Source organism: Schistosoma haematobium, chromosome 1 (assembly GCF_000699445.3).
Source record: "Schistosoma haematobium chromosome 1, whole genome shotgun sequence".
Classification (NCBI taxonomy): Eukaryota; Metazoa; Platyhelminthes; class Trematoda; order Strigeidida; family Schistosomatidae; genus Schistosoma; species Schistosoma haematobium.
In genome coordinates this window covers 28,293,297-28,308,434 of record NC_067196.1, presented here as the reverse complement: position 1 = coordinate 28,308,434, position 15,138 = coordinate 28,293,297, and the positions used below count along the sequence as shown (strand labels likewise).

General features: G+C 33.7%; 1 protein-coding gene across 2 annotated transcripts in view; it reads left to right on the top strand.

Annotated features, from left to right (window-relative positions):
• VAV3_1 (Guanine nucleotide exchange factor vav3) overlaps window positions 1–15,138 on the top strand; it is a 56,280-nt gene that overhangs the window by 882 nt on the left and 40,260 nt on the right. Inside the window, exons 2-10 of one of the 2 annotated variants that reach the window (XM_051214977.1) lie at window positions 3,945–4,359; window positions 4,401–4,478; window positions 4,535–4,640; window positions 4,692–4,790; window positions 4,837–4,905; window positions 7,710–7,916; window positions 10,282–10,380; window positions 12,021–12,166; window positions 13,376–13,394. In XM_051214977.1, coding sequence (XP_051073627.1) covers window positions 3,962–4,359; window positions 4,401–4,478; window positions 4,535–4,640; window positions 4,692–4,790; window positions 4,837–4,905; window positions 7,710–7,916; window positions 10,282–10,380; window positions 12,021–12,166; window positions 13,376–13,394 — 1,221 coding nt within the window. In that variant the 5' untranslated portion in view covers window positions 3,945–3,961. The remainder of the gene's footprint in view (window positions 1–3,944; window positions 4,360–4,400; window positions 4,479–4,534; window positions 4,641–4,691; window positions 4,791–4,836; window positions 4,906–7,709; window positions 7,917–10,281; window positions 10,381–12,020; window positions 12,167–13,375; window positions 13,395–15,138) is intronic. The other variant, XM_051214978.1, reaches the window with a different exon arrangement.

Below are 15,138 nucleotides of genomic sequence, written 5' to 3'. Positions count from 1 at the left end.
TAATAAATCTAAGACCTTTAATTAACTTGTTCCAAATTTTCCCAGATCGTTGATGTACGTAACATTCCTAAATATTACATTCTTTCACATGTTAAATAAATTGGTAGGTTCTGATACTACAATCTTCAGTGACACCTACTTTCTCGATTCCTTTTATCACATTCGTTCTTTTTACCGGTTACCTCGTGATATGTTCAGAAGCTTATTAACTTAGACTGATGCAATATATAGGTTTTCTGTTGCTATAAACTTCGAAACAACAACAGCAGTGGATTGTCAGTCAATATTTATGTCCTCAATCGGGATATTAAAATCTGAAGGGTTATGAAATAATGTGCTGGGAAAATTCAGTCATTGAAAAGTTCAAATGCTTTAATGACTAACCGTAAAGATTTCTTAAATGTTTCAGTCAAGCTCATCGGAAGAAAAATCTAAGAAAGGAGCATATTGTTTTATCTACGATTAGATGTATTGATTGATGTAGGAAAAAAGCCCCCAAATGCCCTGATACGGCCGATAGTGAGGAGAGTCCGCTCTCCCTCTCGAAATGCTCTCACATGGCCACGAGTATATGGCCTCTGCCAGGGAAGTCCTGCTCACTGCCTTCTCGTGGCGGTGTTGCTTACGAAATTGAGAGGACAAAAAGCGAACTTCCGGTGCTTTAACCGAGTCGGTGGACATAGAGAGTCCACCTAGAGGAGTTGAAAAACCCTGATTCCAAACCAATGGTGCACATGTTCTCCAGTATCCTGAAGAAACAAATGGCATATGAATCAATTGTTTGTCACCGGCTACCATGGGACCGCATCTCCTTACGTTGCTCCACTGCCTTGTGGATCAGACCTTCAGGTTTGGGCACCCGGGCAGTATCACAGCCCTCACATAAACCAAATGACTTATGTGGCGCATATGTATTTGGTGCCTCATTGTACCAATATCTGTGTTAAAATAAATAAATAACGATTAGATACCAGCGATCCCATTACAGTGGTTCGGTTATACTAAGTTATTTCGGTGGGTTTTCAAAAATGATTTTTGAGTGCGCGACAATAATAATTTCACTGTATCCGTTTGGATCCTCAAAATCTAACTGGGGTTTATGTAATGACTCGAAGAAACAACAAAGGTCACGATGGGCTGAAGACGGTTCGGGTCTCAGACTAACTTATTTATAGTGGTACTCTCATTGTGGCTATTAAGATGATGGCAGATAAAAGTTTAGTCCGGAAATATAAGGCATTTGGCTCTTGTCATCTTACATCATCAGCATTATAATTAAATACTCTTCCGGGTTTTGGCTTTGGTATCAGATTGTGTAAAGACTATTCATAATTGAAACAGTTTAAATCTGCGATAGAGCATCAAATACGAGTCTTTAGACTACTTTTTCTTCTACCTAATTGCAAAATGTTACTTTGGGATTGGTTTGTATCATGACTTACTGGTCTGTATTAGTAAAATAGTTGGTCTCGTTTACCACTTAAATTGTCGTCAGCCTCTCACCACTGCTAATTTATTATTGGCTGATAAAAGCTCAGGAAATTCAGAAAGTTCACTTGGCTTTTTCCAACACCGCTCATGAAGTAGGCAAGACGTCTATTTTCTGAGGCGATGCAGCAGTTCAGTGTATTAATGTGGTCGTAAAAATGGCTCATGAACTGGAAAACATGTATAAGCTGCTGGAGTTTAACCTAGGTATTTTCGAAGCATTACCAACTTGTCGTGAAACAAGTGAGTAAGCATTGTCAGGGCTAGAACTAGGGGACTAGACGAAGAAAATAAGTTGGTTAATGCTGTGATATATTTTCACTGATTGAGATGTCTGGACGTGTGCTGCGTATGTCCAACCACTGTCTTCTATGGTCCGTGTTGGCTGAAGCTAGGGACGGCGAAGCCAAAACTTGACATCAGTCCACAACGGTAGTGACTGTTCAATCAGGCCGTATTGGTATATGCGGAATATCAGGTTGGAGTCCGCTCTAGAACTGCTATCATTTGTTGGAGTCATCAAGATATGGCTCAGGATTGATCACTGCCTTTGATTAATACACATTCTCTTCTCCTAGGTCTTCATATTCAATATTATTTCATGCTTTATGTTCCTTAGATTCGTTCCTTTTTGAACCATATTATCTAATATTTAGTCTTCCTCACTGACATTGTGAGCACCATTACTTCGACTTTCTTGCCACACATCTTGCTAATTTATCCCTTACTGATATAATATGACATGGGTCGATACACATCTGTGGAAGGGTCCGTGTTGATTATGAATAATTGGTTTTGAACTAATGAAACAACTTCGTCTAAAAACTAATCAAAGCCATTCTTGTATATAAAATTTTCCATGGCTTTAGCATTTAGCGTTAACGTTTGACCTGTAACTATGAGTCTTCATCAAACTAAAGATTTTTGGAGTTACTGAATTGATAAACACATATCTACAATTAGTCAGGAACAGTCACAACTTATTGCATTAAGGCTGTGCTTGCGTGTTGATTGATGAAGAAAGAAGAGGAAAGTTTAGGCCTTCAAACTTTAGATATGTCAGACAACAATAATAGATACTGTTACCTGTTGTAGAAACGTTGTTTGTACAATACACGGTGTAGACAAAGAAAGTAGGTACGCTTTAGCATGTGTTGCTTTCCGTTGCCCCTTCCTGGATTCAAGAGTCTTGTCATTAAGACTGTCGTTATGTCTTGCAAAGTGCAATATTTTCTATCTTCATGGTGATAGGCGCTCAAGATTCCACATTCTGACAGTGAAGAAGTCTTCAAAAAAAACCACCAAATTGTTTTAACACTTGCTATAAAAATTGGGGAATTAAAACTTCCTCATATGTAACCTGTTTACTTCTAAATAACATCCAGTATGGCTAGTTTCCTAGTGTCTGCTATATATCACCAGTTATGTTTGTACGTCATTATTTTCAGTACCATTTAATCTAATTTCTAGTCCTGCATTTTTCAGTTGATAACTTGAGTGTCAGTATCTAGTCACAAGCTGCCAATCATATTCAATTTTTATCCCTATACCTGGGTTTTTTTACACGTCGATCTAGTTAGTTGTTTGTGTTAAAGTGACAGACAGTCCTGTTATTTTACTTAATATTCATCTATTCAGATAAGGGTAAAATTGGTTGCTTCATTTGTAGTACGTTACGTCACTCTTAATGTTGAATCCATGATTGAAGTACTTGTTATGTATGCCTGAACACCGATTACCACGACGTGCAATGCTGACTAGTGTTAAGAATGGTTGGGAGAAAGTTAGGGGCTGCCAAACCAAAACGTGGCATCAGTGTTTGAAGTCACTAACTTCTAGTCCTAGCCATGTTGGTAGATGCATACTACTTGGTTGGGGTCCGCGTGACTATCGTAACCAATGGTTGGAGACTCTTGATGGCATGGCTCAGAATTGATCACAATCGCGTCGGTGTATACACTCTCTGTCTTCTCTTAAACTAAGAGATTAAAATCACTTCATATCTTTCTTTCTACGAACTAATTCTTTCTTCCTGTACTATATTACATAAAATCTTTCCTTTATATATTACACTATTGAGTTAACCGCTTCTATGAATCCGGTGTTCGTCTTGATGTGCTAATGAGGTGTGACAACTTGGATCGATGCATGTATGTGCCTGGTCCTACGTTGTAACTGACTGACTGACTGATTAAAGTACTATATCTACACAAATTGCTTCATATAATAGACTCAACACGAAATTGTGAAAAGGGCCACTCTGAGTAAGGATGTGCACCCTCCAGTTTGCTTGATGACTATCGTAATTGTCCAATTATGACGAGTTTTTCATTTTTAAGATCATTAATCTCGAATATAATCTTTAGGGGTATTACTGATCTTCCTTTGTTGCTACCATGATTATATAACCGCTTTTGATGCTCAAATTATTGCTTCTTTCGATGTGTTATTTGTAGTAAATTTGAAAACTATTATGGAAGAGGAAGATGATTGGAGACAGTGTGCTGAATGGTTAAATAGATGTCAAGTTATCCCGGATGATCATCCGGCTCTGGGGCCAGATGGTAATGCGATTCACTTGGTCCAGGCCCTAATGGACGGAGTTGCTTTATGCCATCTTTTAAGTACATTATCAAACCATGAGTTGGATATAAGATCGATGAAAGATTTTAGCCATATGCCACAAAATTCTCAGTTTTTATGTTTTCAAAATCTTCGACTATTTACACAGTTATGTGAAAAAGAATTTGATATTCCCAGAAATTTGCTATTTCAACCTGGTGATATTTATCATGCTAAAAATTTTGGGAAAGCGATTGCAACTTTATCAAAATTATCATACTCAAGAAGAGCACAGTTAACTGGAATACCGTATGTCTTTTATTTCTTCTGTCGTTTATTTCCAAACATAGTGGTTTTCCACCAGAAAATTCAAAGCTACAATCAACTCATGAATATTATAATAATCTTGAGGAAATCGCTGCTGCAATGTAGATAATAAAATTCTATCATTATTGTTTTTCATTATTATAATACATCATTTTAGGAATAAATTACCTGACTCTGGAAAACCAAATTATACTCAAATGGAAGAGGAAAATAAAGAAAAACTGTACGATACAGTGGTGTATCAAGGTTCAAAATCTCGTCTAGTAATTTTTTATGTTTCCTTTTGTAACTGTTATTCCAAATTGTCAACATAGAATTTGGACTCTGAACCAACAACAGCACGAGCGTATTGTATTCGCGAAATAGTGGATACAGAAAAAAATTACGTAGATGTGTTGAAAATGTTAATTGAGGTAGAATAGAAAGTTGAATTATTTATTAATTAATATCGCAATTTAGAAGTACAAGCATCCGCTTATTGGAGTTCTTTCGCACAACGAAATTGAAGAGATTTTCAAGTACATTGAGGTAATTATTATGTAGAAACTCGAAAATATTCAGTTCACTTGCTTTTACTCACCAATTTTTCAAAATAACGATACTAGCGTGCTAAGATGATATGGTTTTTTGGATAGTAATTTGAGGCACTGTTCTCTAGAACAATTAAGTGTCGTGAAAAGTAAATATTCTCAGTACATCTACTCTATTTTTAAGATGCATCGTTTACTCCAAAATGAACGTATAGTTTTGGTAACATTAAATTAAAATGCTTACGAGTAATACTCTGTGTCTTAGTATGACTTTTCTTACCCCCCGTCACTAACTCTTATGCTAGTCAGCAGAGTAAGTAGGAGGCTATCGTGGTTATGCATCCATTTCACTGGCAACTTAAATTCTAGTCCCTAGGTCGTTTTTTACAGTGACAAATCAATACAAAGTAAATTGTTGGACAACATACCCATTCTTCGGTAGTACATCTCAACTTCACATATGGCAGAGTTCGAAAAAATTAAGTAGGACTTTTGTATCTGTGCCACAATTTTATTACTTTTTATTATCCTATTAGTACCTAGATAAGGTTTTCAGAGTATTTTTCCCTTTTGATTGAAAGAGTTTCCTCACTTATCTTTGTCATTTGTTTCTGCATATACGTTAGTTTTGTTATTCCTTCATGTGTGAAACTGGCCTTCTTTTCCACCGATTTTCAGCAAAAATATAGCATACTAGAGATCGAATTGGCCAGATCTGAGTGTAGTTTTAGACATTGCTTTCTCCGTATATTACGAATAATAATCTTGATTCAAAATAACATATACCTGAATAAAAGTTTCAGCGCTACAACTCATCGCTTTTCAAGGATCTTGTTACTTCATCAACTCACTTTATTATTTCAAAATAAAAATTGAGAGAAAATCTGAGTCTCATTCTGATTTTAAATCGAATATCTTATGATTATTGATCCACTGCACTATATTCTTAACTATGAGGCTGAACTACTAAGCATGTCTCATTTAAACCTCCATCGCTCCATATGATCCCTAGTTGTTGCAAAAGAGTGAAACAAGCCATTTGGGGATATGAATGCGCTAGCTACCTAGCCGTTTTTCCCCGTCGCAGTCAAAGCGGTTAGCTATGAACACTAAGTCAGTCAGTCAGCTACAACGTAGGACCAGGCACATATATGCATCGGTCCAAGTTGCCATACCTCATTAACACAATAAGATGGACACCGGATTCATAAAAGTAGTTAATTCAGAGGTGGTAATATATAAAAGAGAGATTGCAATAAGGATATAGTACAGGAAGAAAGAATTAGTTCGTAGAAAGAAAGATATGAAGTGATTTTAATCTCTTAGTTTAAGGGAAGACAGAGAGTGTATACACCGACGCGATTGTGATCAATTCTGAGCCATGCCATCAAGAGTCTCCAACCATTGGTTACGATAGTCACGCGGACCCCAACCAAGTAGTATGCATCTACCAACATGGCTAGGACTAGAAGTTAGTGACTTCAAACACTGATGCCACGTTTTGGTTTGGCAGCCCCTAACTTTCTCCCAACCATTCTTAACACTAGTCAGCATTGCACGTCGTGGTAATCGGTGTTCAGGCATACGTAACACGTGGCTCGACCATCTTAGTCGATGAAGACTCACAACCTCATTCACTGATTTACCATCATTCTCTAATACCCTGTGTCTAACTTCACTATTACTTAGCCGGTGATCCCAGCAGATGTGAGCAATATTTCTGAGGCATCTGTGGTCAAATACTAGTAGCTTACGAGTGTCTTCTACTCTTAATGGCCATGTTTCGCTGCCGTAAATTAAAACAGGACAGACTGCCGCGCAGTATACTCGTTCTTTTGTTGATAGAAGGATATCTCGCCTTCGCCATAGGTGATGTAAGTTGGCAAAAGCCAAACGAGCTTTTCGAATCCGTGCTGAGATTTCGTCAGACACCAACCCATTAGGGCTGATCAGACTTCCATGAACACAGTAATTAATTTGTAATTGGGCAATCTGTGATGGTTTTAGTATACAAACTGTTATTGATAAAAACTACAAATCTACTAATTAGGGCTAATATATGACGTCTCTTTATGCGTAGCTTGGGTTTCGCCTCTCCGAAGCATAATTGAAAATTTTTTGAAAACTAGGAGTATTACATGCACTTTTTGAGTTTTCAATAGAAAGCGTCTTGTAATTGGTGTGTTGAATCATGATTAAATGTCCACCAGTTTTTATCTCTTTTATAATAATTACTGGTTACTTAATTGAGTTTTGGTAAGGATTTAATTCCCGTATCTTTACCCCAGTCTTAGACTGATCATCCTTAACGACACTTCAGAATAGTCAAGTTAATCTCACTGGGCTGAATAAAGTTAATTTGCTTACCATGAAACTTGAAGATAAGAGGTTCATCTATGAAAGTAGTGAAGAGCTCGTATTGTTGAATAGTATTAAACTAAGAATAAAGGTGCTTTATATTCCTAAGCCTAAGCCTGAATTACTTCATTGGTAGTGTATACTAAACATAAAAACTCCTTAAATAAATTAGTTCTGTGATACCACTATGTTGAATTTAATTTTTATGTACTTTACAAATGTGCTTCATTTGTTAGAAGTACTATGATTGTGCTACTATCCCAGTGTAATTCTATTTATAACTTTTGTAGTTCAAAGTTATTTATTCATATTTATGAAACTGTGACTATTTTGGTATGCGTAAATGTACGCGATTAAATGCGAGAAACAAATATTATGATGTGTCATCGTATTACTTTGATACTATAAGATTTGTTTTATTTCTTTTCTTATTAATTTATCCAGGAATTACATACTATTCATAGAGAGTTTTTAAGTAATCTGAGTTTGGCAACTAGTGCAACTGTGAATTTCCTCAGTTTAAGTGATGTTTTTCTTAAAACTCGAGATAATCTTCTCATATATGGAGAATATTGTGGTCATTTACAACATGCTCAAAATTTAGTTTATGAAATTATGCGAAATGATGTAGAAAAACGTAACAAAATAGAAGTAAGTTATGATAATTAGTACTGTCATTTTCTTTCTCCTTGTGTACGCGTGAGAGTACTTCTTACATGTTTTATTTATTTTTATCAGATACCTGGGTCTTGAACTGAAGGTATTTAGCATTATCAATAATGTTCTTTACGCAGAAGTACATATTCCATTGCTATATGTTGTATGGTGATGAATATTGTATCGTTTAGTTTTTAGTTATTTTTTATTCATCACTCCACTGAATTCAATAGAGCATAGCACTGATGACTATTTAGTAATCCTATTTGTATTAACAGTTCAACAGCGCTTGACTACGAAATCTCTATATATTTTGAACTATTCTCAAAACCTCTTGTTGTTAAACATTCCTTGATGTATGGATCAATAGGAAATGCGAGTGAGTTTTGAACAATCTAAAGTTAGAACAACACGTTTAAGCGAACAGCATTGTTTTCAATTTAATCGTCATTAGTCTTCACCCTAATATACATGAATATTTTTATGAGAATTTTAAACTAATCAAGGTGATTTATGAGAATATGATCTCAGTCAAATAGATTGGATAACTACACATGATAGGTAGAAAGTACCACTTAATAGTAGATAGACACGTGTACTAGTAATAAGAATAATGAAATAATAAAAGCTCTAGTCAATAATTCAACATAGGAGGTAGGTTACACTTGAATAAATAGATCTTAAAAATAATAATCACAAAGCATCATTAAAATTAAGTAATAAGAAGTATGTAAATGATTAGATATTGAAGAATATGAACGGAAAAAGGTGAAAAAGAACAAATAAATACAGGCTATTAAAACTAGTAAAGTCGTGTATTAAGTTACATCCGACCAAGAAAGGGAGAGAGGTGTCACAAATTTCTTCTGAACGTATAAACTTTTGTTATAGGTTCAGATCCTTATAACTTGTGCTATGCGATAGAACACTAGAAACGACTCAGCTTTATTCACCATTCACCCACTGTCAACCAGGTGTGCCATGATAGAACTAAGTATTGTTTTTGTCTGTCCAAACCAAGCTAGGAGATGTTTACTCATTCTTTGGTTAATTTACCTGGTAGTACTCCCGATATAGCTATCTCAACAGGAGCGGCTGAATTTGTAGATGCACATTGAGCAAGCAAACCCAGGTAACTCATCTTTTATTGATTAAACTGTAAAGTCTAGGTGGATTCAGGGTCATGAATTTTCTTAGTGTAGTCACGGTCCAAAACCTATTTACTTATGATTGGGAATCAATATCCATCACAATCGACTAATTTTTTATGGTTAAGTCGTACGACTTTGTATAGGTTTTATTATTACTCTGATAACATTCTTATCTTTGATACGTGATTCAAACAATGTAAAGATTTGCTACTCCGACTAATATAAATGCACATATATATATATATATATATATATATATATATATATATATATATATATATAGGAAAATGGATCAGTCATCGAATAGATTAAGCGGTTAATAATGAAGCTAGCAGGATGAATATATGCGTAGGCGCTAAACAATGTTCAAGCACACGTATTTCATACAAGCATAATAATAACAAGGGTACAATAAATTGTTATAGTGCGGATGACTGTCCGCTAAATAAGTTTGCAAGAGGGCTTAACTGAGCTAAATGAGAATAAACTCAATTACACGTGAGTCGCTATAACGGCTTGGAACATCGATTTTAATAAAATAAATTACTCTATATCAATGACTGTTTTCGCTCTGATCATTTTTGCAACTCGTAAATTTCCTGCCGTGGACGGATATCTGCCTTAAAATTAACCTGTTGTTTCGTAAGTATTTACTTTGGGACTTTAATGCGAAAATTCGATGATTCAGCAAGTGCGAAAATTAGTTTTAAGTTAATAGTTTTGTATGTCATTTGATGATGAGTTACAGTACTGTTTTCGCCATTGTGGATCCCTGTATCGTAAGTTATTCCCTTTATATTCGAGGAATGCCTTGAAATACCAAAACAAAATTTAAGTGTTTAACCCTACACCTTTATAAATGTACTTGCGATTCATGACATCATTAAAAAACTAGTGACGGTTATTTTCAGAAGAATGTTGAATTGGTTGATTAATATTCCTCACTTAAAATCACCCAAATAATGAGTATTTTATCGTTTTTGGTTGATATCTCAATTTTTGGAGACTAGGTTAAAACTCATGTAATTACTGAAATACGTAAAGATTAAATTTGACATCCTCGTTATGAAACAAAGATAATCATTGTTTTTTTCAATGTTCCGGGAATATAGGACAAAAGTATCTAAGATATATTTATACAATCTCTCTAATTTTGATTTGTTTTAATGGTCCATTCATTTTCCATTTTTTAAACAAATCATTCATAGTTATGTCAGTCAAATTCAGAGAAATACAATAAATTCGCTTTGGCTGAATTACTTACAATACCAATCCAACGCGTTTTGAAATATCATCTTCTGTTAGAGGTGAGCTTGTGTGTTTGATAAGTTATTATTTTTTTAGTGTTACATAACATTTTATTTTATTGCTTCTACAGATTTGTTTTCTTCTGATTTAATTTCCCACAACTAATTGAAATATCAAGCGTCAGATTCTTGATACTAATAAATACCGTTTGAAATTTAGGTAAAAAGAAGTGAATAAGTGCGTTTTCTGGGCAATATGTTTCATTCTTAATTTTTTCTAAGCCCCTCAAGGTAAATGTGTACAAGTATAACTCCTCATATATCTTGACATTTTCAGTGTTTTTTTTTTCACTGGTTAAATCATTCGAATAATTTTATATGATTTTTGATACCCGAGCAGTGGTTCAGTGGTTAAGGCGTTCGACCTTCAACTACTAGGTTGCTGGTTCGAGTCCAGCCCGCCTACTTCGGTTTGGGAAGTCGATTGTTACTACTACTCCCCACACATAGAGTATGATTTGATGCCAGGTACAATAATATGTACCTTGTAATTCAGTTGAATCATGTGATATTGTCCGAGTATTAGACTGACTTCAAAAGGCGGAACTTTTTATCATATCATGAAATATTTGTGTTCAGGTTAGTGATCAAATTAGTTAACCTTGGATTGAATATGTAAAACATATGACAAGTAAATCGACTATAATCAAATTTCTGTTTGTATTCTGTTAACACCTGTTGATATTCAGTTTAATTATATTGTCTCGTATCAAATCGTCTTCGGATTTAGGGTATTACCTTAGTTATTTACAATTAATTGTTGCACTCACGATTTGTCTGAATTCCAACAGTCACTAACTTTAGGAACATCTTGAAGTCACTGGTTAACTGACTATTATAGTAGTTTAGTTTAGGTGGTTTTGAGGAGATCGGCTCAATTTGTGGATTGTATTCATCATGAATATTGACCTCATCACGGCACATTCACGACTCCACTAAAGGTCGAACTTAGAAATTTTAAATCTTGCGCCAATTCACAATATGAAGAGCCTAGTGGATGAGTGATTCCGAGCTCTGTACTAGAACAAAGCAGTTGTTCAATGCCCCTTGATTTTCTTTGATGTTCCGACTGAGAGTAATCTATGGCGAATTCAGCCTACGAGTTAAAACAATCTCCCCAAAACTCCTTCAACTAGATTATTGTTATCAACTCACTAGTAATTTGCATTGCTTTGTTTACCTGGAGTCTAATTATTAAATATCTGGATTTTTTTTGATAGCTTTGAATTTTTTTTGTATGACACAATTTTGTCAATACTACTGCTACTACTACTACTACTACTACTACTACTACCACTACTACTACTACTACTACTACTACTACTAATAATAATAATAATAATAATAATAATGACCAAAATTGTGTTCAAGTGTATGGGATTCATAACTGTTACCATAAAAAAACGTGAGTATGTCTTATTTCTTACATTGTCCCTACGTTATAGTAAAAACTCAAACAATGTCTCAGTTGTTTTCAGTTTTTCTTCGGTAAACGTTGATGTCTTCTAGAAAGTACATTCAACTACTGAATCATTTGAATACATTTTATTGGGTTCACTGTTATTGGTCATAAAGCATTTTCAGATCAATAAATTATACCTGTTCCAATGAATAAAATAAGTACTTTTCTTAAATTTCAGCATCTATGTAAACTCACTCCAGCTGATCACTATGATCGTCCTGATCTAACTGTAGCTCACGAAGCTATGCGTGAAGTTGCATTATCTATCAACGATGTTAAACGAGATCTTGACACGATTAGCTCGATTGATCAAATTCAATCCAGGTTTGTTTTTTCACTTAATCTATAGATTATAACCATTCAATCCATTTTTAGATTATTAATTAAACTTCACCTTTCTTGATGAGTTATTGGTTACTTGTGATTGTTAAATAATAAATTATTATCTATATATGTTGCCTGGTTAACATAGTTGTTTTGACCTTATAATTGTCAATGTGTTCGATTGATACTTAGGGTTATATGGAATAATTCTACCGATTCAATAGGTTCTAATCATACAAAAACGTCAAATGCGAGTTTAAATTAACTTTTAATTGTAATAATTCAGGAATCATAATCTATGATATTAAAATATAAATATTTTTTTCATAGAGAATTATACCATTGGTTTAATCCAGGGTCGATCACTTAAATTACTGCAATTTACTGGATAAATAATCCAAGCCTAAAACAATCGGTTTTTAATTAGTCATTTGAATTTCAGTTATGGATATGTTTTGTGTGAGCGCATATATAATCACTATACATCATATTGAATCTTTAAACTGTAATAATGATAGGTTAGAATACTACAGTGTATAATCGTTTTGCAAATTCGTGAGTACTTTACAGCATTTGTTAAATTTCGCTTCAATAACAATCAGAGGTAGTAACAGTTTTATTGGTAGTAGAATAGATTAGGCGGCGAACAAATGGTTCTAGAAAATATAGACTAAAGTAATAAAAAATTTATAAGATAATTTATAGACTTAAAATCTAAGGGAGGACGAAGGGTGATTGTAATTGAGCTAAGTCACCCAAAGTCTAACCATTGATCACGATTATCACTCATACCCTAACCAGGTAGTCTGCATGACTCAGTCCAACGGTTCGCATCTTCATTAACTGACTCCGTGCCTTGGTTTGACCGCCCCATAGCTTTCTTTCAATCTACTCTCACACCAATTATCATCTCTTTAAGTTAATTAGACATGTGTGTGAATAAATTCTCATCGCTCATTTCTTTAAAGTTTGTTTTCATGATATCACGTATATGTCTATTGTTGGCTTACTTCCAAATAGCCATTATCATATGGAAAATTCCATTTGTCATTTATTCTTTTGTTCATACATCAAACTAAATTCGGTATTTCAATGATACCTAAGGTGGCTTTGACAATTTAAAACAATTCATTTATTATATAAATTAGTCATTTTTCTCTATTTTATCTGCTCCATATCTTTTGTTTCTTTCTTTCGTTATCTTGACAGTTTACTTGAAATAATGCTGGTGAGTAGTAGTAGTGTGATATTTTCATGACTTTTAATTATATTTGATTGAATTTTTATCAAATGATGTATTTGCGTACGACATCCGATTAATAAAATGATCATTTACTAAGTGATAATTGTTATAATAGTAAATTTTTCAACTTTTTTATTATTGACTTTACTGGTCGTTTGATCTTGAAAAGTGATTTGGTGTGATCAAACTTCGAAAATTCAGTCTATATCTATGCTTAAAATAATGACAGTGAAATAAAGATGATCCTGTATTATAAAAGCATCATGTGACATACTAAGAATTATGGATTGAAACGTATTCATTAGAAAAAACAGACCAGCGCCTAGATTCACTAAATAATAGATAGACAACAAGGAATTTCGTCAATCTGTTAATTATTTCTATATAGTGGTAAGTTACTTGCTGTGCATCCTACTTTATTAAATAATGATCAGAGATTGAAGGCTATTTTAATGTTTCTTAAAAAGAAGAATACACTAAATGATGCATCCAAAAGAAATTTCATTCATATAATCTGTTGGCGGGATTAAAGCGTGCTCAATGCACGATTGCGTTGGCGCGTGCTGATTAGCTAGTTCTTATTCAATCACCGCTAGTCGATACTTGGAGGACACTCTAGAATCTTCTCATGCAAAAACTATAAATATACTAACGGTTTTCCTATTGTGCTCCTTACTTCCATCTAACCTTGTTATTCGGAATATAATCTCTTTCTTGTCAACGGTGTTCTGATTTGGGGACTTGTCGAGTGAATTGGTGTCCAAGAAAACTAAACAATAGTAATAGCTGGATTGTAATAAAAGAGAATCATAACATAATCATTATGATTAAACAACTGTGACTGCTAATTTTGCAATGCTATCTAATTGAACAATAACAGTTTCAACTGATGAATATAGTCAGTTTCATTTTATCTTGCCATAGTAAAAACCAATAATAAGGGAAATCAACCGTGAAATAAATGAATTACGATTGTCTAGTGTTGAAATAAATATCATCTTATTCTTTTCATGAATACTATTGGTTTTCTTTGTATAATGTTCCATTTCAAATAATCACAAGCTTTTTTTTTCTAAAAATAAACTATTTCATGAAATTAATTTTTATTCTTCTCTGTTATTTCCTGATAAGTTTTACGTAATTTATTAGAGGAATGAAAATTTTATTCACTTTTTCTCACAATATTAAGATTGATTAATCACTAGTTTTCATGATTAGTTTTAGAATTTAATAAAGGGATATGCAATTTAATTCAATTCTTAGCAATGAATTCTTTTAATTCTTTATCATATTGATTGTATGCAAAAGACAACTGAATTGTATGCGAAGATAAATTTCTTAATGTCTGATTATAGATGGTCGTAAGAATTCAAACAGTAAATAGGCAGGTGAAATGAAGTGACCTTGATTAAGTAACTGATCCATTTACTTATTATAGCTTGTTCACATCGTGTGACTCGTAAAATCTTTTATTGTTTGAATATTATATTGGATATTATATCGATAAAATATTCATTAAAGTTATAAGTGAGTAGTTTCTGTTTGTGAGAGATATCATGGATAAAGTAAATCCAAAAAGAGTTTAGGCAATATTGGATTGATTCGTATTAAATGAATGCTTTCAAAAATATATTTACACACAGTGACTTGTTTAATATGTGGATGATTTTCATCATGAGCTGATATCAGTTGGTGGCCCATTAAAAACCATGTAGTACACCTAGTTGTT